A 19,208-nucleotide genomic window follows, 5' to 3' on the forward strand; every position below is an offset into this window, starting at 1 on the left:
GATGGGGGGCCAGCCTGCACCCAGCCCTGGAAACTGGGGTTGGAACCTGGGGTGGGAGGGAGCCCAGGCGGGCTTCCTGGGCACCTATCTGCCGAGCTGCACCCAGGACCAGAAGCGGGGCATGGGCTCCTCCTTTGGCTGGGATCCTGGGCTCCCTTGGCCACACAGCAGGACAGGGGCCCAGAGAGCCCCCAACCCAGGCGACGTGAAGCTGGCAGCTGGTAAGAGAGAGCTCCATCCAAGCATCCCCTTGGCTGTGGGCCCCTGTTCTCAGCCTGCTTGACTGCCAGGCTGTGAAGACCCCCCAACCCTGGGGCTCTGTCTGGGCCCTGGGGTACCTCCAAGCTGCCCCCACCTGAGACCTCGCCTGAGGTTGGGCAGGGTAGGCAGAGGGTTAATGGGAGTGTGGCCAGAGTCAATGGGACCAGAGCCACCTTCCTTGGCTCCTGACCCCCAAGTCCCACAGGCCAAACACCCCCAATTTCTCTCTGACCAAGGGGTCTCCTCTAGCCCACCTTCCTAACCTCCAGGAAGAGGGGATTGGCCCCCACCTTGGGTGTGCCAGCCTCCACGATCCTCTCCCTGATGAAGGCCACCCGTAGAGCCTTTGCCAGTGCGCAGGCCTTGGAGCTGAGGCTCCCAGAGGGAAGAAGGCACTGGGGAGGGGGACCATTCTGGGGTCTCTAGTTCCTGATGGCCAGAGTGAAGCCTGAGGCACTAGCGCCACCACCTGGCTTTGGTCAGAACTGCAGTGTGTGTCGGGGGCCGAAACCGAGAGCTCCACTAGATGTTGATCCAGGGTGATCTGGGTCCTGTTCCGATAGATGGGCCCAATTTTTTTTCCAGGCATGTATTCCACATTACCTGGAGAATGAGGACTTTGGCCCCATAGAACAGCAGCTTCAAACGTAAGCCTGTATCAGAATCACCAGGAAGACTCCTCGCTTTAACCTCCACTCGCAGTTTCTGACTCAATAGGTATGGGGAGGGGCCTAGGAGTTGGCATTTCTAACAACTTTCAGGTGAAGTTGATGCTGGTTGGTCTAGGGACCATACTTTGAGAACCTGCTTTAGAATTGCTGTGAATTTGGCCCAATGTTACCTTCATGGAATATGTCTTATTATCATATTTTTTGGGGGGAAAAATGAGTGTAAGTGGGAGTACAGGTGCTTGATCAGCCCACTTCTGCAATGACCTCATCATATTTCTATTGAGAGCCCAACCTATGCCCACCTGGCCTTGCTGTAGGGCTGGGGGTAAAATGGTGAAGGAGGCAGACAGGTCTTTGCCTCAGAGCTCATAGCCAGGCGGGTCAGGTGTGACCTTTCCACATGGAATTCTAAAGGGAAGCTCAAACTAAGGCCCAAAACAGAACCCAATTTACATCCCACCTTCTCCAGCCTTCCGCGTTTAGTAACTAGCCCACCTTCCAGCCTGGTTGCAAACCATGTAAGTCATCCTGATTCCTCGCTTCCTCTCCCACGCCTAATCCCATTACACCCCTCAACCCTGCCCACTGTCATCTCTCCCTGTCCAAGCGTGGCTTCCATCCTTGCCCCCATGGTCCACTCTCTGAGCTGCAACCAGAGCAATCTTTTATTTTTCTTTCTTTAATTTTATTGGGGAACAGTGTGTTTATCCAGGACGCCTCAGCTCCAAGTCAAGTAGTTGATTCAATCTAGTTGTGGAGGGCGCATCTCAGTGGCCCATGTGGGATCCAACTGGCAACCTTGGTGTTATGAGCACTGTGCTCTAACCAACTGAGCTAACCGGCCGCCCCCAGAGCAGTCTTTTAAAGACAAATCACGTCACTTCTCTGGTTATCCCCGCCGATGTCTTCAAAAAAAAATTCAAAATCCTGCCATGGCTTCCAGGCCCTGGGGGTCCTCACATCTCACCGTACTCCCCGCCTCACTTTACTCCAACCACCCAGGCCAACTGGCTTGTTCCCACCACAGAACTTTGGCCCACCTGCTCCCTCCACGTGGAACACTTCCCCCAGAACTGCCCTTGGCTGGGTCCCCTTATGCTCTGTGATGTCTTCTCTGACCCCTCAATTCAATGTTACCTCCCGCCCCCAGCTGTTCTCTGTCCTTTTTTTTTTTTTAAGATTTTATTGGGGAATTGGGGGTGGGGAACAGACAAGTTGCTGTTCTTTTTGTTCTTCAGTCTAGTTGTGGAGGATGTCGCTTCACTGGCCCATGTTGGTATTTTGATCATTGCGCTCTTCCCGGGTGAGGCAGATCGGTCGCAGGCCACTGGACAGCCGCTCATGGTGGCTCTTGGTAGCTCGCCGGCTGCCGGCCACTCATGGTAGCTTACGGGAGCCCACTGCAGCTCCACTGCAGCCTACGCTATATCTGGTGACTCATGGCAGCCCCGCTCCAGGTTGAGCTGTTGTTCACCATCTTAGCTGTAGAGGGCACAGCGTCACTGGCCCTCATGTGGGATCCGAACCGGGGCCTTGCTGCTCAGAGCTTTAAGAGTTGGTTAAGCCAACTCTTAACCAACGCACCACTCGGCCAGCCCTGTTCTCTGTTCTTATTAACTTGTTTTGTTCATAGCACTTACCGTTCTTTGAAACGACCTACTAATTTTTCAGTTTGCTTGTTTCCTGTCTGTCTCCTCTCACCAGAATGTGAGCGCCCGAGAAGCAGAGATGGTCCGTCTTGGTTACCCCTGTACCTAGAATTCTACATGCACCTAGCTTGTACTCCATAAATACTTGCTGAATGAATGGGTTATATAGGATGCCATATAGGGGTATGTCCCCCAGGCATGACATCAGGGAAGGCTTTCCAAAGGAAGGAAGTTTAGGGTGAGATCAGAGGGCCTGTAGGAGTTGGCCAGAAAGACCAGCTCAAGCAGATGAACAGCAACAAAAAAGGATGTGGGAAGGTCCTAAAGCATGGAGTATTCTGGAAACTGTACATAGTCTAGTTTGGCTGGAGCAGGAGATTGGGTGGGAGGGGTGATCAGAGGAGTTGGGAAAGCATCAGACAGCCATGCAGGGCCTCATTGACCCTTGAGGGGTTTGAGCTCTATGCTGACGGGCAATGGGCAGCCCTCGACCCCATCAAGGGTGTTAATGTCAGGTATTTTAGAAAAGGCCGCTGAGTGCAGAATGGTTTCCAGGGAGAAAGTGGGGTGGGGGTGGGGAGGCTGGGAGGTGCAGGGGCCCAGGTGAGTGTTGGGTGCTCATACCCTGAGCCAGGCAAGTGCCACGTACAGGAGATGTTGAGGAGGTGGTCTTGCCAGGATGATGTGATGGCTTGGGCTAAGAAAGAAGGAATTGTCATCAGTGACACCCAGGTCTCCAGCTTGAGGGACTAGATAAGTGGAGGTGCCGTTCCCTAGAGTGAAGGCCTCCAGAAGGGGAGCAGAATTGGGAGAAAGATTGAGGTTTTGTTTTGGACAGATAGAATTTGGGTCCAGGTGGGCAGTTGAGACACATGCCAGTTTTCCAGAAGCAGGGAATGGTCTATGTGGTCAGCTGCTGAGGACAGCCCTCTTGAGTGAGGAGGAAGTGTCCATTGGAGGAGTGGCCAGAAGGACATGGTCTTGGCAGGAGCAGTTTGGCTGGAGCAGCCTTGGCCTGTGTCAAGCGGTGAACAGAGATGAGGAAGCGAGACTGGGAACAAAGCACAGATCCCGCTTTCAAGAGGTTTGAAGGGAGAGCGAGGTAGGGCTGCAGCTGGGGGGCAGCGGGCAGCTTGGTGTTTTTGTATTTTAGATTGGGGGAGATTTAAATCCTTTGGAATGTGGAAGGAAGAATCCAGAAGAGAGGGAGGTTGGCGATTCAGGAAGGGCAAGGGGTTGGCATTTGGAGCTCAGGAGTGGTTCTGTCATGAGGAAGGGGTGCCTCTTCCATTGTACCAGGCAGTGAGAGCAGAGGCCAGCTTGGGGGCAGAGGGTGGAAGGTTCAGAGGCTGGAACTGAGAGTTCCCAGGTGGTGGCTTCTCTTTTCTCCAAAAAGTAGTAGCAGGAAGAGGCCTTAGGTCTTCCATTGCAGGGCCACTGGCCAGGAAGCGGCCCCACTTGGAAGCTTCCATGGGGGCTTAGAGGAGGTTGGAGCCAGGACTCCTGGACTCAAGGGTTGCACGACCCAGGTCCATTCCTTGCTGAGCCCCACCCCTCTCCTCTCAGTGGAGATAGTATGCACAGGCTTAGCCCTCCTCCTTGACTCTGGGAAGAGGCTGAAGGGAGACCCAAAGGTGCCCTAGGAAAGTAGGCCTTTCTGGTGGGTGGGTGGGTGCAGTGAATGAAAGGGGAGCCTGGCTTCCTCTTCAGTTCTGTCTTCCAGCCTCAGGAATTCTTCCTGGGGCCAGGCTCCATGCAGAGAAAAGCTTCAAATGCATTCTTTCTTTCTAGGAATTCTTGCAATACGGCCCCAATGAGGACCCGAGGCTCAGGGAAAAGGAGCTGCCTGAGGTCGGTGGCAAATGTGACGTTAGAACACACCATTGGTGTTTCCAGGCCCCTCACCTTTCCTGCCCTCTCCTGAGAGAGGTTGGAGATCCCTTTTCTTCTTAGCAGGACCTAGGACCCCAACTCGGCCCCAGGGAAGCTTGCTTTGGAGGGGGGCTGCGACACCGTGAGGGGCTGTATGGTGCCCCCTAGGTATGCACTCAGTCTAAGAGTGAACTTTGCTCTCTTAAAGGACCGGAGCGGTGCCGGTGCCGGCGACTGAGGCGAGGGCGATGACGCACGGGGGACGCCAGACTCGGGCCGCAGCAGGATGGCGCCCAGGTGAGGGAGACCCCTTTCCCGCCCTACAAGCCAATATTGCTCCCAGGCCCACGCGTCGCCTCGCGGCTCTGCGAAGTTCCATCTGGGCCCGCCAGAGGGCGCCCGGGGGCGGCGGAGGGGGCGGGGCCGGGGAACCCCGGAAGGGCCGCGCGAAGTCTGTGCTGTCCCGCGGGGTGGGCGGCTGAGGTCCGAGGGTGGGACGAAGGGCCAAGGGGTCCGGATTCAGGGGCGTCGGGCGCTCGGGGAAGCCGGATTTTGGGGGTTGCACGCTCAGGGATTTGGAGTGGAGAGTTCGCAGACGCCGGGGAGGCTCGGATGCCGTCACCCCAGACCCTCCCCTCTTCCCCCCTGTCCCCCTCCGGCATCCAGCCGGGCGGGGGCTGCTCCCGGGTTGTGTCTGGAGCAGGTCTCCGGGTCCTGGCCCTGCGGTGCCCCTGGCCGAGGAAAAGACACTTGAGAACTCCCGTATAGGGGTAGGAAGTGGGAGCCCACTCTTGGGGGGTACGCTCCCCCAACCCCCACTCCTGGCCGCCTCGGCTCCACCCCGGCCCCGGGCCCCGCCCCGGCCCTGCAGCGCCGCCCACTCCCCTCAGTCGGGCCGGGAGCCCCGGGGGCCGCCGCCGCCGCCGCCGCCTGAGTGCCCGCCATGCGCGCTGTCCCCGCCGCCCCGCTGCTCCAGCTGCTGCTCCTGCTGGGGCTGCGGCTCCAGGTTGCAGGCGTCGCGCAGCCGCCGCCGCCCGCGGTGGTCCTTGCCATCCTGGCCCGCAATGCGGAACACTCGCTACCCCACTACCTGGGCGCGCTGGAGCGGCTGGACTACCCCCGGGCCCGGTTGGCCCTCTGGTGAGAGACCCGGGCATTGGCATCCACTGGGTATCTGCCCCCAGCCCCAGGGAGAGCCCCTACCCCAGATGGCCCCATCTGCTCCCTGCCCAGACACAACCCAGACAGGCTCCTCCCCTCCCAGACAGGCCCTCCGCAGCCCCAAGGCCCCCCGGACACGACTCCGTACCCCCTGGTCCTGCAGACTGACCCCTGAGGCCTTACATTGACCTTGGGACACCCACCCTGGCCCCTACTCCTCCTCTTGGGACCTCCTCTGGGTGTAAGTTGGGCCCAGCCCCTCTCGCCCTAGGCCTCAGAGCCCAAACTCAACCCCATGGGACCTGTGGTTGGCTTGACTGGGAGTGGAGAAGACAGGAACAGGCTGGCATCCCCTGGGACCTGAGGTGGCAGGGATCAGCAAGACTGGGAGTTCCTGGGGAGCAGTGGAGATGCTGTCAGCCCTGGAGGGGGCTGCTCTGCAGGGGAGTCAGACCTGCTCCCCCCACTACTGGGCTGGTTCCAGCCTCTCTCTGTAGAGGGGTGGTCCTGCCAGCTGATGGCAGCGCTCCCTTTCTGGTGTTCCTCCCCCAGGCGTCCCCGCAGGACACTGGACTCAGAGGCCACAGTCTGTGGAAGCCAGAACAGGGAGGAGTCCCAAGCTGAGGTTGGGGATAAACTGAGAGAAATGACAAACTACTCAGAACACACCAAACTTCTGCTGGGGGTGGAGCCATGGCCTGGGGAGGCTGCCCACAATTACCACAGTTTGGGAGTTCATTAGTTTCCACCCCTACAGGACTTGACACGTAGTTAGTCTTCACTCCTGGGCAATTGGCTTAAAGGGGCAGTGCCACCTAAAACCTGGGTTCTCAGCTAAGGCTCCCCCACACCCCATCCCCAGTGAGTCATGGGAGCCCCTTCCATGGAAGAGGAAAGGCTATATCTGCGGCAACTGAGCTCGGGCTCATCAGCGCTTCTCAGGGACACTCAGAGTGTGGTTTGGTTCTTAATACAACTTTTGGGCAGAGAGAAGCAGCAGCTCTTCTGTCCAGTCCTAACTCAGAGAGGGGAAGGGGCTGACCTGTAGTCACACAGCAAGGAAGGAAGGTAACCAGTGAATGGGGCAGGTATGTTCTTTTCATCTTTCAAAATGCACTCACGTTCTGTTATCTGCCCTCTTGGCTGGTTCCAGCCGCAGCAGAGCAGCGTCTTATAGTTACAGAGGGAGAAAGTGAAGCCCAGAGAGGGATGGGACTTACCTGAGGTCACACAGTGGGTCACAGACCTGTGGTGGAGGCCTGGCGGTCTGCCTTCAGCCTCTCTGCAGTACACCTACTGCCATTACTCCCATGAGAGGCCAGCCTCGCAGGTGCTGGTGCTCTGGGGGTCAAGCCTGCTTCGGGGTTTTGTCCTGCAGCTGTGCCCCTCACCCTACTTCCTCCTGTGTCCCCAGGTGTGCCACGGACCACAATGTGGACAACACCACGGAGATGCTGCAGGAGTGGCTGGCTGCTGTGGGCGATGACTATGCAGCCGTGGTCTGGAGGCCCGAGGGAGAGCCCAGGTAGTGATCTGAGGGAAAGGTTCCAGGAAGATGGGCAACTGCTGCAACCCAGAGAGGAAAAGGGATAGCCTAAGCCACAACCAACAGGCCAGTGAGAGGCACCTACCCCATGGGAACATCTCATCTCTTTATCCCCTCAGGTACTACCCAGACGAAGAGGGTCCCAAGCACTGGACCAAAGCAAGGCACCAGTTTCTGATGGAGTTGAAGCAGGAAGCCCTGACCTTTGCCAGGGGCTGGGGGGCTGACTATATCCTGGTAAGAAAGCCTGGCCTAGGGCTGGCTTCCCGTAGGTGGTACTATCTGCCCCGACAGAAATTTTGGTGTGATTTAACCTCCTGTAGGCTGAATCCTTCAGCTAGCAACTTGGGTCAGACACCAGACCAGATATTGAGCTTGGATCCCTATGCTTGAACTCAGACTAGGTACTAAGCCTCAATCCCTGAGATAGAGCCCAGGGTATACACTGAGCCTAATTCCCTGGACTAGAGCTCAGAATAGGTCTTTGGAGCTACTCCCTAGGTCAGATCTCAGATAAAGTTCTTAGATCAGCAACTCAGGTCTAAATCTCTGTACCCAATTCCTGAGCCAGTACCCCAGACTAGATCTTTGGTCCAGAAACAGATATACTGGTTTGTAGGTTAGACCTCTCGAAGGGAACCCCATTGGATCCTGAGAGCCACTCGGTCTCTGACAACCTGGAAGGACCCCACTCAGTGAATCCCCAGGGGGCTGCAGCTCAGGCAAAGCTGGGGCCTGTGACATCCCCCTCCCAAAAGTTTGCAGATACAGACAACATTCTGACCAACAACCAGACGCTGCGGCTTCTGATAGAGCAGGGGCTACCCGTGGTGGCCCCAATGCTGGACTCCCAGACCTACTACTCCAATTTCTGGTGTGGGATCACTCCTCAGGTGAGGCTCGGGATGAGGTCCTGGGAGAGAAGGGACATGGAGAGCAGAGAGCCTGAAGGCCTCGGGGTCTGTGGGCCGTGGCAGGAAGCAGTGTTCTGGAGATTGAGGGGGCCCTCTCACAGCCCAGAGCACCCCCTTCCCCAGGGCTACTACCGCCGCACAGCCGAGTACTTCCCCACCAAGAACCGTCAGCGCCGGGGCTGCTTCCGGGTCCCCATGGTCCATTCTACTTTCCTGGTATCCCTACGGGCAGAGGGGGCAGCCCAGCTCGCCTTCTACCCCCCTCACCCCAACTACACCTGGCCCTTCGACGACATCATTGTCTTCGCCTACGCCTGTCAGGCTGCTGGTGAGGACAGCTCTTTTTGCTTGTTCCTTGGAAGCCTCTAGGCTTTTGCATATGCTCTTCCCTCTGCTTTGCATGCCCTTCCCCACTCTACAAGTCATCTTGTTAACTCCTCTGTGTCCTTTGGGTCATAGCTTTTCTTGAGCCCACTGCTCTAGTAGGTTAGTTATTCTAGATCCTTCTTCTGGCTGTCCCCATCATGGCACTTTCATGGATTCCTTCATTAGGCAAATATTTATGGAGCACCTCCCATGTACCAGGTACTGGGGAGATGGCGATGAGTCAAATCAGGCAGTCCCTGCCCTCCTGGAACCTCCCTTCCCATCAATCAAAGGAGCACACAAATTAATGTCCAATCACAACTGTGACGGGAAGGAGCGTTCCTTGATTGTAGATGCTCTGGGAGCTTAGAATAGAGTTGACCTGGTCAGGGAAGGCTTCCTGGAGGATGTGGACTTTGGGGCTGAGATCAAAAGTATGGGCAGGATTAACAAGGCGAACAGAGCAGGAAAGATCATGGGCAAACGGGACCAGGAGATGCAGAGGCTCATGGTGCAGGGGACACGAGAAGACGGGTGGTTACACACAGTAGGGGTGAGGGTGGGGGGGCTTGGTGTAGGCTGAGGCAGGAAAGGCAGGCAGGCTCAGCCGATGTGGACCTGGCCAGTCAGCGTCTGAGCTATTTAGCCTGAGAGCACTGGGCAGCCGTCAGAGGATGACATGATGGGATTTGAACACTTAGAAGATCACTCTGGTGCTGGCAGCTATTTTAAGATGGAAGCTACTAGAAAGCATTTGGGTTTGAATGGGATGAGCCCAGTTCTGAGGACTAATCAAAGGTGAGAGCAAGACAGAGACAAGAATATTGGAGTAAGGTTCTTGAGAAGGCTCCAGAGAATATAATTCAGGGTGTAGATTGAGGGGTGGCGGGGACATGGAGACTGTCTGGTGGGTGGAGGAGAACTCTGCTGGTGATGGTCAGGGTGAATGAGAAGTGACGATTTAATCCAGCAGTGCTGTACCTGACTAAGCAAACAGTATGTGAGGGGTGGTAGCCAGAGGGGAGCATTGTCATCGGATTTTTAGTGCACTAGGTGTTGGCGACATCTGCAGTGCAGGCACGCAAGAAAAATCCAATATAAAAAGTGAGTGAAGGTGAAACAAATACAGAAGAAGCAAGTCTATTTTTATTGCTACCACTACTTCAAGTATCGGCCACTGTTAAATTGGTCAGTGGTTTGAAGGAATTTAGTGAGTGGTGATTTTGTCTCCATCATTCATGCATCTAACACCCAGCTATTGAGTGTCTCCTCTGGGCCAGGCTTTGTGTTCCATGCTGGGTGTGGGGTTAACTTAAATAGATACCGTGCACCTGCCCCTGAGGAGTTTACGGTCTATAGAAGATAACGAGTAAATAAAGAATTCTAATAAACATGACAAATCTTGAAGAAATAAAAGCAACAGCATGGAGGGGGCAGGAGAGGGTGTGGGGTTAAATGTAGGGATCTGGGCAAAAGGTGATGGTGTTAGATCCAGGTTACGTCTGGGCAGAGGTGGGAGAGGTTTAGCGGGTGGAGTGATGACCTGGTCTGCAGTCACTTGCGAGTTGGCCTGCTCCTGTCTCCTCCTGATCTCCAAGGACAGGGACTCTGTCTTGCTCACTACCATTGCCCCAGCACCCAGCAGGGTGCTGTTAAATGAATAAATCTCAGCAGAAAGCTCCCTTAGATACTGTTTGAGCCAAGCCCTTTCTCGCTCCAATCCCACAGGTGGGGACACCGAGTCCCAGCGAGGACTCACGCACTGGGCCACTGGGAGGACTGGGCCCAGGACCTCAGCTGCGTTCTGAGAGCCCTACCCCCTACTTCAGCACTCACCTGGCCTCTCCTTGCAGGGGTCTCGGTTCACGTGTGCAATGAGCACCGTTATGGGTACATGAACGTGCCGGTGAAGTCCCACCACGAGCTGGAGGACGAGAGGATCAACTTCATCCACCTGATCTTGGAAGCGTTAGGTGAGGGCTGGGAGCCAGGCACCCACCTGCTGCCCCCTGCCTCCCCATGTGCCCCTTCTCCTAGGCCTCAGACCTGATGGGCCATCGGGCTCGGGGTCCCAGTCTCACCCCTAACTCGCTCCCTGACTCTAGGCAAGCCCCTTTCTCCACTGGGCCTCAGTCTCCCCATCTCTACGATGGAGGCAGGTGGATTGTGTGATCTAAGGGCCCTTCCTGCTGGGCGTTCCGCTGAGGGGGTAGGAATGGGGGGAGCTAGGACTCTAGGGTCACCACTGACAAGACTGTAGGGACTCATGATTGGGGGTGCTTTCCTCTGCAGTGGACGGGCCTCCCATGTGGGCCTCGGCTCATGTGTCCCAGCCCCCAAAGAGTCCCACCAAGATGGGGTTTGATGAGGTAAGTCCCCTGAGCCTGCAGGACTGGGGTCGGAGGTGGGTGCGCCCTCCCCCCTCCTCTCTTGCACCCACTCCCTGCACTCACCTCCCCTGCCTCTTCCAGGTCTTTGTCATCAGCCTGGCCCGCCGGCCAGACCGCCGTGAGCGCATGCTGAGCTCGCTCTGGGAAATGGAGATCTCTGGGCGGGTAGTGGATGCTGTGGATGGCCGGTGAGACTCCCTGGGGATGGGGCCCCGAGCAGCTGAGGGGCAGTATGGTCTATCAATGATCCTTCGAGGTGGGAAAAGCAGATATGAGTGAGTTAAATGAGTTTCCTATTCCAGGAAGTATTCAAACAGAGCCTGAGTAATTCTGTGTCAGCGAGTCCCAGGGTAGACAGAACTAGGACAGGAGGCTCTCGCTCAGCCCATAGGAGGAAGGAGAGTACGGTGGTGAAGGCCCAAATCTGGGGCTCCTGGGCTCGGGTTCCAGCTCTGCCCCTTAGCAGCTGTGTGACCTCAACAAGTCACCCCAACCTCTTCAGCTTTACGTGTAAATGGTCAATCAGGGTGCCTTCCTCTTAGAGGTTTGTAAGGGCTCAGGGAAGATGTAGCCAGGACCTGACACAGTATGTATTCCACAGGATAGGTGTCTTCATGATCATCATCAGGGTTATTCTTCTTTCTCCCAAACTTAGGTCCCTAATGGGTGGGGTGGGAGCAGACCAGTCACGTTCTCCAGGGGAACCCGGGGTTCCGGGGCTCCCCATGCCCACTGCTGTTTGCTGCTTATGCCCCCAGCCCTTCTAACCATAGGTTGTCCTTCCTTTGCTTGGGCCTCTGCCAGTTCCCTGCATTCATCCTGGAGTGAGCCCCCTCAGGCCACCTCCCGCCTTCCCATGCTGCCACCCCCTCCCCTGAGGGTCACCCCTGCCTCAAGTGGCTATGGTTTCCCTGATCCAGTCACTGATGACGTCAGGCCATCAAACCTCCTTCAAACCAGATTCCACTGTGACTGTCCCCAACATGCACTGGCCAGGCGCCCCAGACAGGTCCCTGGTGGGCACCCCTCCACCCATTACACTCGTCTTTCTCAGGACACTCAACAGCAGTATCATGAGGAGCCTCGGTGTGGACCTGCTCCCTGGCTACCAGGACCCCTATTCGGGCCGCACGCTGACCAAGGGTGAGGTGGGCTGCTTCCTGAGCCACTACTCCATCTGGGAGGAGGTGAGGACCCCGCCCCCTCGGCCCATTCCCTCAGGGAAAGCAGGGCCCCCCATTCCCTGCTCTAGGCCCAGCCCTCGGCGATTAACAAAGACCCAGTCAGCAGCTTTAAACCTCCTATGTGCTCAACCCTACACCTTATTCATTCTCCAGTCTCTCTTGTGCACCTGCTGTGTGCTAGGAGATATTCTGCTCTGAGAATACCGAGGTGAACAAGAAAATTCAGCCCTGGCCCTCCTGGGGCTCAGGGACCAGAGGGGGCACAGAAATCAGGAAAGAAGCAAGCTTGCAATGGAGTGGAGGTGTACAGGCTGTCCTAGAATGTGGACTGGCCTGGTATGGGGTCAGGGTAGGTCTTGCCATTGACTGGCAGAGAGAAGAGCCTCCTTAGCAAAAGAAAACAGTGTGGGCAAAGGCCCTGAGGCAGGAAGGACTTGGGCGAGCTCAGGGGTGGGAAGAAGACAGGCATCCTCAGCACTCAGCCACAAAGCCTCAGCCCAGAGCTGGGTGTCAGGGCCGCTGAGAGGCCACTGCTCAGACGCTGCGGGAAGGACCAGGGTCACTGAGAGGTCACTGCTCAGACGCTGCGGGAAGGATCAGGGCCACTGAGAGGTCACTGCCTGGACAGTGGCCCCCAAGGGGTGCCTGCTCCAGGAGGTGGCACACAGACTCACCCCTTGTTTCTATTTTCTGCTGTAGCCCAAATACCTGCATGTGAGCTTATATTTCTGTTTGTTTTCTCCTGTCGGAACAGATTGAAGGATGACATATATTTCACTGTTTACTGAGCTGATGTCATGTTCTTTTCACATTTCCAAAAGTTGCAGAGAGTGCTTTTTGTTAGGGATGTTGGGGGCTAGGGTCTCCCCCACCCTGCCCAGCCCAGTTTCCTTTAGGAAAGCTCAGGAGGCCGAGGGAGGACCTGGGCCCTGGAGTCCTGCGGTGCAGGTTCAGACCCCGGTTCTGCCACTGCCTGGCTGTGTGTCCTTGGATAAATGAATTTGCTTCTCTGTTTCTTTGTCTCCTTACTGCTGTACAGGGCCTTCATGTGCACTGCCTCCTGAGGGCAGGCAGGCTGGGTCTGTGGCCCCTGGGATGTAGCAGCGCTCAGTGAATGCAGCATGGGTTCCAACTGCCATCATGAGTCAACTCAGAGAGCTGGATGGGGGGCTGAAGGGCCTTAAGTGCCAGAGCAAGGCATTGGGATTTCAATCCCCAGGCAGTGGGAGCCCTGGCAGGCTCTGGAGCAGCTGAGGGATGTGGCCAGGACTGAGCATCTGGCATATAAGTGAGGCCAGGGAGAGTGTCAGTGTTAGCCAGGTGGAAGGGGACAGCCCGAATCTAAAGAGCCACCCTGCACCCCACCACATACCACAGGTGGTTGCCAGGGGCCTGGCCCGAGTCGTGGTGTTTGAGGACGACGTGCGTTTTAAGAGCAACTTCCGGGGGAGGCTGGAGCGGCTGATGGACGAGGTGGAGGCAGAGAGACTTCCGTGGGACCTGATGTAGGCAGCCTGTGCCCCAGGGGCAGGGAGAGGGGCGGGCCTCGGGGAGTCTGCCTCCTGCTTGGAGCCTTCCTCCCCACAGCCTGGCCCTGGAGGACGGGGTTGGGGGAGAGGTCCTGCGACACCCCAATAGTGTGACTCCTGGGAACCTCGATGTCACCTGCAGCTACCTCGGCCGGAAGCAGGTGAACCCTGAGGAGGAGGTTGCCGTGGAGGGGGTGCCACACCTGGTGGTGGCTGGGTACTCCTACTGGACACTGGCATATGTCCTGAGTCTGGCGGGCGCCCACAAGCTGCTGGCCTCCCAGCCCCTGCGCCGGATGCTGCCTGTGGATGAGTTCCTGCCCATCATGTTTGACCAGCACCCCAAGTGAGTCTCAGCTGGGGGCAGGGCAGGCTCATCCCCTCCCCACCTCAGCAAGCAGTCAGTCCCCGGGCTGGGCAGGTGGGGAGACTGAGGCTGGCAAGGCTGAGTCACTTCTTCCAGGTCACCAAAGAGTAACTGAGGAACCCAGCCTCATCCTGGAGTCAGACCAACAACCTAGGTGTCAATTGTCTGCTGCCTGTGTGGTTTTTAGTCAAGCAACTTCCCTGTTCTGAGCCTCAGTTTTGCCATCTGGAAAATGGGGATAAGAGGAACCCTGCCTCTCATGTTTGTTGTGAGGTCTAGCTGGGGAGGACAGTGAGGTGCTGTGGGCAGGTGAGGTGCCAGGCTCCAGACCAGCATGAGGTCTGGGTGGAGGGGCTCACCTCAGCCCCCCTGAGCTGTCCTCCTGCCTCCCAGCGAGCAGTACAAGGCACACTTCTGGCCCCGGGACCTGCGGGCCTTCTCTGCGCAGCCGCTGCTTGCTGCCCCTACTCACTACGCGGGGGATGCGGAATGGCTCAGCGACACGGAGACATCCTCACCCTGGGACGACGACAGCGGCCGCCTCATCAGCTGGAGAGGCTCTCACAAGACCCTGCGCGGCCCCCACCCGAACCTGGCTGGCAGCAGTGGGCACAGCCTCCATCCCCACCACAGGGATGAGCTCTAGGTGAGGGCAGGGCTGGGAAGAGGACCGCAGCCCTGTGGGCCTTGGGTTTCTCTCCTCTTCTATGCCCGACTCTGCGTCTGGGTCTTTTTTCCCCTTCTTACTCTGTTTTCTTTCTCTCCCTCCTACTGGCTCTCTCTGTCTCTGCATTTCTCTTTCCACCTCTAGCTCTCTCTTTCTCTGTCTCTGGCTTTGTTTCTTTGTATCTGTTGGTGTCTCTCTGTCTCTGATTCTGTCTGTCTGTCTGTCTTTGCCTGCCTTTGTCTCTCTGTGTCTGTTTCTGTGTCTGCTTCTCACAGCCTCACTCCTCCAGTTCTTCCCATTTTTCTCCTCTTGCCTGTCCTGTCCCACCAGGTCCAGGTGGTGATTCCAGAAGAGTTCCCAGGAGCAGGCCACAGCTGTCCAGGGAGCGGAGTTGGAGATTGCTGGCAGGAGCTGCCACTAGGAACCACAGACCCAGTAGAGACCTGGCCGCCACCTTAGGCATGGTCACTCTGCCCTCTGGCCCCATCTTACATCAGGAGAAACCACTCAGAGATGGGTCCCCTTCCCCAAGGTCATGTAGCGAAAGGGCAGGGCTGGCAGCTCTTACCCTGCTGGGCCGACTCAGCCTGGGGTGGAGGGAAGGAAGGAGGCGCCACAGTCTTCTGTTTCAAGCTGGGCAGACACAGGAGCCCTGCCCTCCCTGAGGACCCAGCTGCTGGGACCCCTCCCCCCCTTCTACCTCCACCTTAGTCCCCCTGCCCCAAACTGGATACCTGGGTTTCACCTGCCAGGGTTCACCGTCTTCCCTGGCCAATGGGAAGTGCAGGGAGGTGGGAGGTGGACCCAGCATACAGTAGGTCCTCAATAAAAGCCGTTTGCACTTTATATTTTTTAACTCATGGCTGAGCCTCTTTGCTTGTCACTAGGTCTGGGAACTATGGATGAGATGAGCAGTTAGACCGAGAGGAGGGCAGCCTGGAGGAGGAGTCAGGCCCACCTGGCATCATCTCCTTAGTCTCCTGGTTGGTAAAGGTGATGGTGGGAAAAGGAGCCCAGCCCACAGTGAATACTCAGTCATCGGGACAGACATGGCCATCACCGGCCTCACCTTGCTGTTAAGGCCACGTGGGCCCAAGCCAGACCCAGGGCTGCTGATCCTGCCGCCTTTGGATCTTCACCTGTGCATCTGGAACCCCTGCGCGGGAAGTGGGTGGGGAAAATCCGGGGCTCCCTCTGACCTGAATCAGTGTGGCCGCCAGAGGGCGCTAGGTGGCAGAGCCTGGACCTCGTGAGCCAGGGCGCCCTCTGCTGGTTTGGGGCCGATAATGGGGAAGAGAGCCTGGGGCATTTGGAATCTGCTCCCGTGCTCAGGGTCACCAGCAGCACCTCCACGGTCTTCTGCTCTTCTGCTTGTGAACTGCTTGCTAGCTTTCCTCCACCCGCCTGCCCCCCTCTCCCGTCAGGCTTCTGGGCCTAGCAACTGTCTCCAGCGTCTGCACTCAAGCAGCTGGAGGGGTGGGGAGGTGGCCCCTTGCCTTGACTGTGGCTGCCTTGGACTCCACCAGGGCAGGACTGTGACACCGACACCTCCAGGTTTTCTTTTTCAGAGGAGCCCCTCTCCCATGGCAGCCCCTTGACTTGGTTGTGTAAGCACCTGGGTCCTGGCAGAATCCGCCAGGCATCCCCTGAGGCTGGGCTATCCTTCATTCTGGGCATGAGGTCCAGCTGGCCTGGCCTTGGTTCCCGAACCTGGCATGGCTATGAGAAGAACTTTAGGCCAGAGCTATGGGATTGGTGCTTTGTCCCTTCCAAAACCATTGATTCTGGATGGCTATGACCTTGAGCAAGTCATTTCTCTTCAGGCTTCAGGTGTCCCCTTCATCCTTTAAAATGAACATTTATTGAGCACCTCCTATGGGCCAGGTTTAGGCACCAGGCCTACAGCAGTAAATAAAACTGACACCAAACAAACAAACATCCTGACTTCATGGAGTGACGTTCTAGTGAAGGAGGAAGACAAAAACAAGTAAATATCAGAGGATAAGTGCTATAGAGGAAAATGAGGGAGGAAATATCAAGTATGATCTGAGACATAAACATCTGCGCAAAGACTCGAAGGAGGTAAGGGAGCAAGCTATGGGGAATCTGAAGGAAGACCGTTCCAGGCTGAGGGAGCAGCATGTGCAAAGGTCCTGAGGCAGGAGCAGGGCTGGCAGGTTCAGAAGACAGCAAGGAGGCCAGTGTGGCTGGAGCAGAGTGAGTAAGGAGGAGCCAGGTTCTGGAGATGATGGGTCCAGGGTCAGGGCCAGAGCAGAGAGGACCTTGGAGGCCATTTTAGCTTTTACTCTGAGATAAGGAGCCCTCGGAGGGTTTAAGGCAGAGAAATGACTTATATTTTAACATGATCACTCTGGCTACTGTACTAAGAATGAACTGGGGCGGGGGCGGGGATCCAGGGTAGAAATAGGGAGACCAGTTAGGAACCCATTGTAATAATCCAGGAGAGACACAATGTTGTTGACAGTGGTGGGGGAGTGGGGGTGGGGTGCGGTGAGAACGTAGAGCTGACAGAATTTCAATAGAAGAGGCAGCTTTGCAGACACTGAAGCCACTGGCCCTGGAGCCATCCTGCTTAGCCTAGCCAGTGTCAACCCCACCACGTTCTTCGTTCTTCTTCGACATTGCTGGCGAGCCCTTGGGCCTCATCTCCTTCAAGCTGTTTGCAGACAAAGTTCCAAAGACAGCAGAAAACTATCATGTTCTGAGCACAGGGGAGAAAGAATTTGGTTATGAAGTTTCCTGCTTTCTCAGAATTAATCCAGGATTTATGTGCCAGGGTGGTGACCTCACACACCATAATGGCACTGGTGGCAAGTCCATCTACAGAGAGAAATGTGATGATGAGAATTTCATCAAGAAGCTTAAGGTCCTGGCATCTTGTCCCTGGCAAACCCTGGACCAACACAAATGGTTCCCAGTTTTTCATCAGCACTGCCAAGACTGAGAGGTTGGGTGGCAAGCATGTGGTCTTTGGCAAGGTGAAAAAGGCCACGGATACTGTGGATGCCATGGAGAGCTTTGGGTCCAGAATGACAATGCCAACCAGGTCACCACTGCTGTCTGGACAACACTAATAATGATTTGTGCTTTGTCTTCACCACCAGACCATCCCTTCCATAGCTCAGAACAGCACCCTTTACCCACAATTCTTTGGGTTCCTTGTTTTCCTTATCTCCCTCCAAGTCTAGTTGAACCAAACAGTTAAGTTTATAATTCTGAAATAAAAACTAAACAACAACAACAACAAAAAGAGAAGTTGAGGGTGATGCCAAAGTTTTTGGCTCGAGTTACTGGAAGAATGGAACTGTCATGAACTAAAATGGAGAAGACTGGATGGGGGCAGGGCAGAAGGCCAGTTTTAGACGTGTTAATTTGAGATCCAGGTGTGCATGTCAGGTAGGGGTTGGATGTATGAGCCTGGGAATCAGGGAATCAGAGACGGAAGCTTGGAATCCCATCCTGACCCAGAAGTCCTGGCCCACACTCCACCACTGGCTACCTGGGGAGCTTGTTGAAATGCAGATTCCTGCCCCCCTCCTGTCTCCACACTACAAGGTTCTGGCTCAGAAGATTGTGGGGAAGTCTGACTGTTTTTGAACCAAACCACCCCAGGTCATTCTGAGGAATTGACAGGTTTGGGAACTACTGCTAAACCTATGTACACTAAAATTTACTTTGATGATTTTTGGCAATGTAAACAGTTGTGTCACCACCACTACAATGCAGGTATAGAATATACATAATAATATATCACCCCCCTCCCCAATTCCCCTGTGCCACTCTACAGTCAACTCCCTCCTCCCACCCCTGCCCCTGGAAACCACTGATCTGTTTTCTGTCCCTGTGGTTTTGCCAAACTGTCCTGTGGATGGAACCACACAGTATGTGGCCTTTTGTGTCAATAGCATCATGTTTTATTTGGAAGTTTCATACAAAACTGAGCTTTAATATCTTCCCTAGTACTTTATACTATAGTTTCTAATCCTAATATGTATTATGAAGAATGTGTTATGAAATTTTCATCTAGACCAGGGGTCGGCAAACTTTTGAGACGGAAGAGCCGCCAGGGGTCAGCAAACTGCGGCTTTCGAACTGTGGCTCTGAAGTAAAATTGAAAATGAAAATAAAACTATCATAGTTTCATTTATAAAAATTTTAAAGGCTATTATTCGCATAATGGTGATTATGTAAAAATATATTTATGGCTCTCGAATAATTTTTAAATTGTTGTGAGGGACAGGATTGGCTCTTTCAGGGGTCGGCAAACTTTTGAGACGGAACAAACCCAAAGAGCTGCAGTTTGCTGACCCCTGATCTAGACTACCAAGTACCACCCTACCCCCATGCGCTCCAGACTACTCGGGGTAGTAGTGTGCAAATATTTTGGTTTTCTATGTGTGTTCTGCTGTGAAGAAGGTTGGGAAGCCTTGCCCTGAGGCACACTGGCTGCTTGGGGGAGGCATGGATGACCGAGAAAATGAGAAAGTGGGGATCAGTGGGCAAGAGCTGTTGTCTAGTAACCTCTCTCCTGGAGAACTGCTTCTCACCTTCTCTGCCCCCAACCCCCTGGTTGGTATAACTGTGTGGAAACCAAGAGACAAGGGGCTTTC

At 55.5% G+C, this 19,208-nt stretch overlaps 1 protein-coding gene across 2 annotated transcripts; it reads left to right on the forward strand.

The window, feature by feature from the left end:
• Positions 1 to 53: 53 nt before the first annotated feature.
• CERCAM (cerebral endothelial cell adhesion molecule) lies at positions 54 to 15,433 on the forward strand. Of its 2 annotated transcripts, XM_019637390.1 has the most exons (18): positions 54 to 221; positions 847 to 978; positions 4,373 to 4,432; positions 4,662 to 4,750; positions 5,120 to 5,223; positions 5,460 to 5,593; positions 7,029 to 7,139; positions 7,280 to 7,397; positions 7,919 to 8,053; positions 8,198 to 8,402; positions 10,294 to 10,413; positions 10,733 to 10,809; positions 10,912 to 11,018; positions 11,885 to 12,017; positions 13,392 to 13,519; positions 13,686 to 13,889; positions 14,304 to 14,556; positions 14,908 to 15,433. In XM_019637390.1, exons 3-17 carry the CDS (start codon positions 4,395 to 4,397, stop codon positions 14,554 to 14,556), a joined length of 1,956 nt encoding a protein of 651 aa, XP_019492935.1. In that variant the 5' UTR covers positions 54 to 221; positions 847 to 978; positions 4,373 to 4,394; the 3' UTR covers positions 14,908 to 15,433. The 2 variants fall into 2 exon arrangements, with proteins under 2 accessions (XP_019492935.1, XP_019492946.1); XM_019637401.1 differs by lacking the exons at positions 54 to 221; positions 847 to 978; positions 4,373 to 4,432; positions 5,120 to 5,223; positions 5,460 to 5,593 and having other exon boundaries at positions 4,664 to 4,750; positions 14,311 to 14,556.
• The last annotated feature ends 3,775 nt before the right edge of the window (positions 15,434 to 19,208 follow it).

Source organism: Hipposideros armiger, unplaced genomic scaffold (assembly GCF_001890085.2).
Source record: "Hipposideros armiger isolate ML-2016 unplaced genomic scaffold, ASM189008v1 scaffold_3, whole genome shotgun sequence".
Lineage (NCBI taxonomy): Eukaryota > Metazoa > Chordata > Mammalia > Chiroptera > Hipposideridae > Hipposideros > Hipposideros armiger.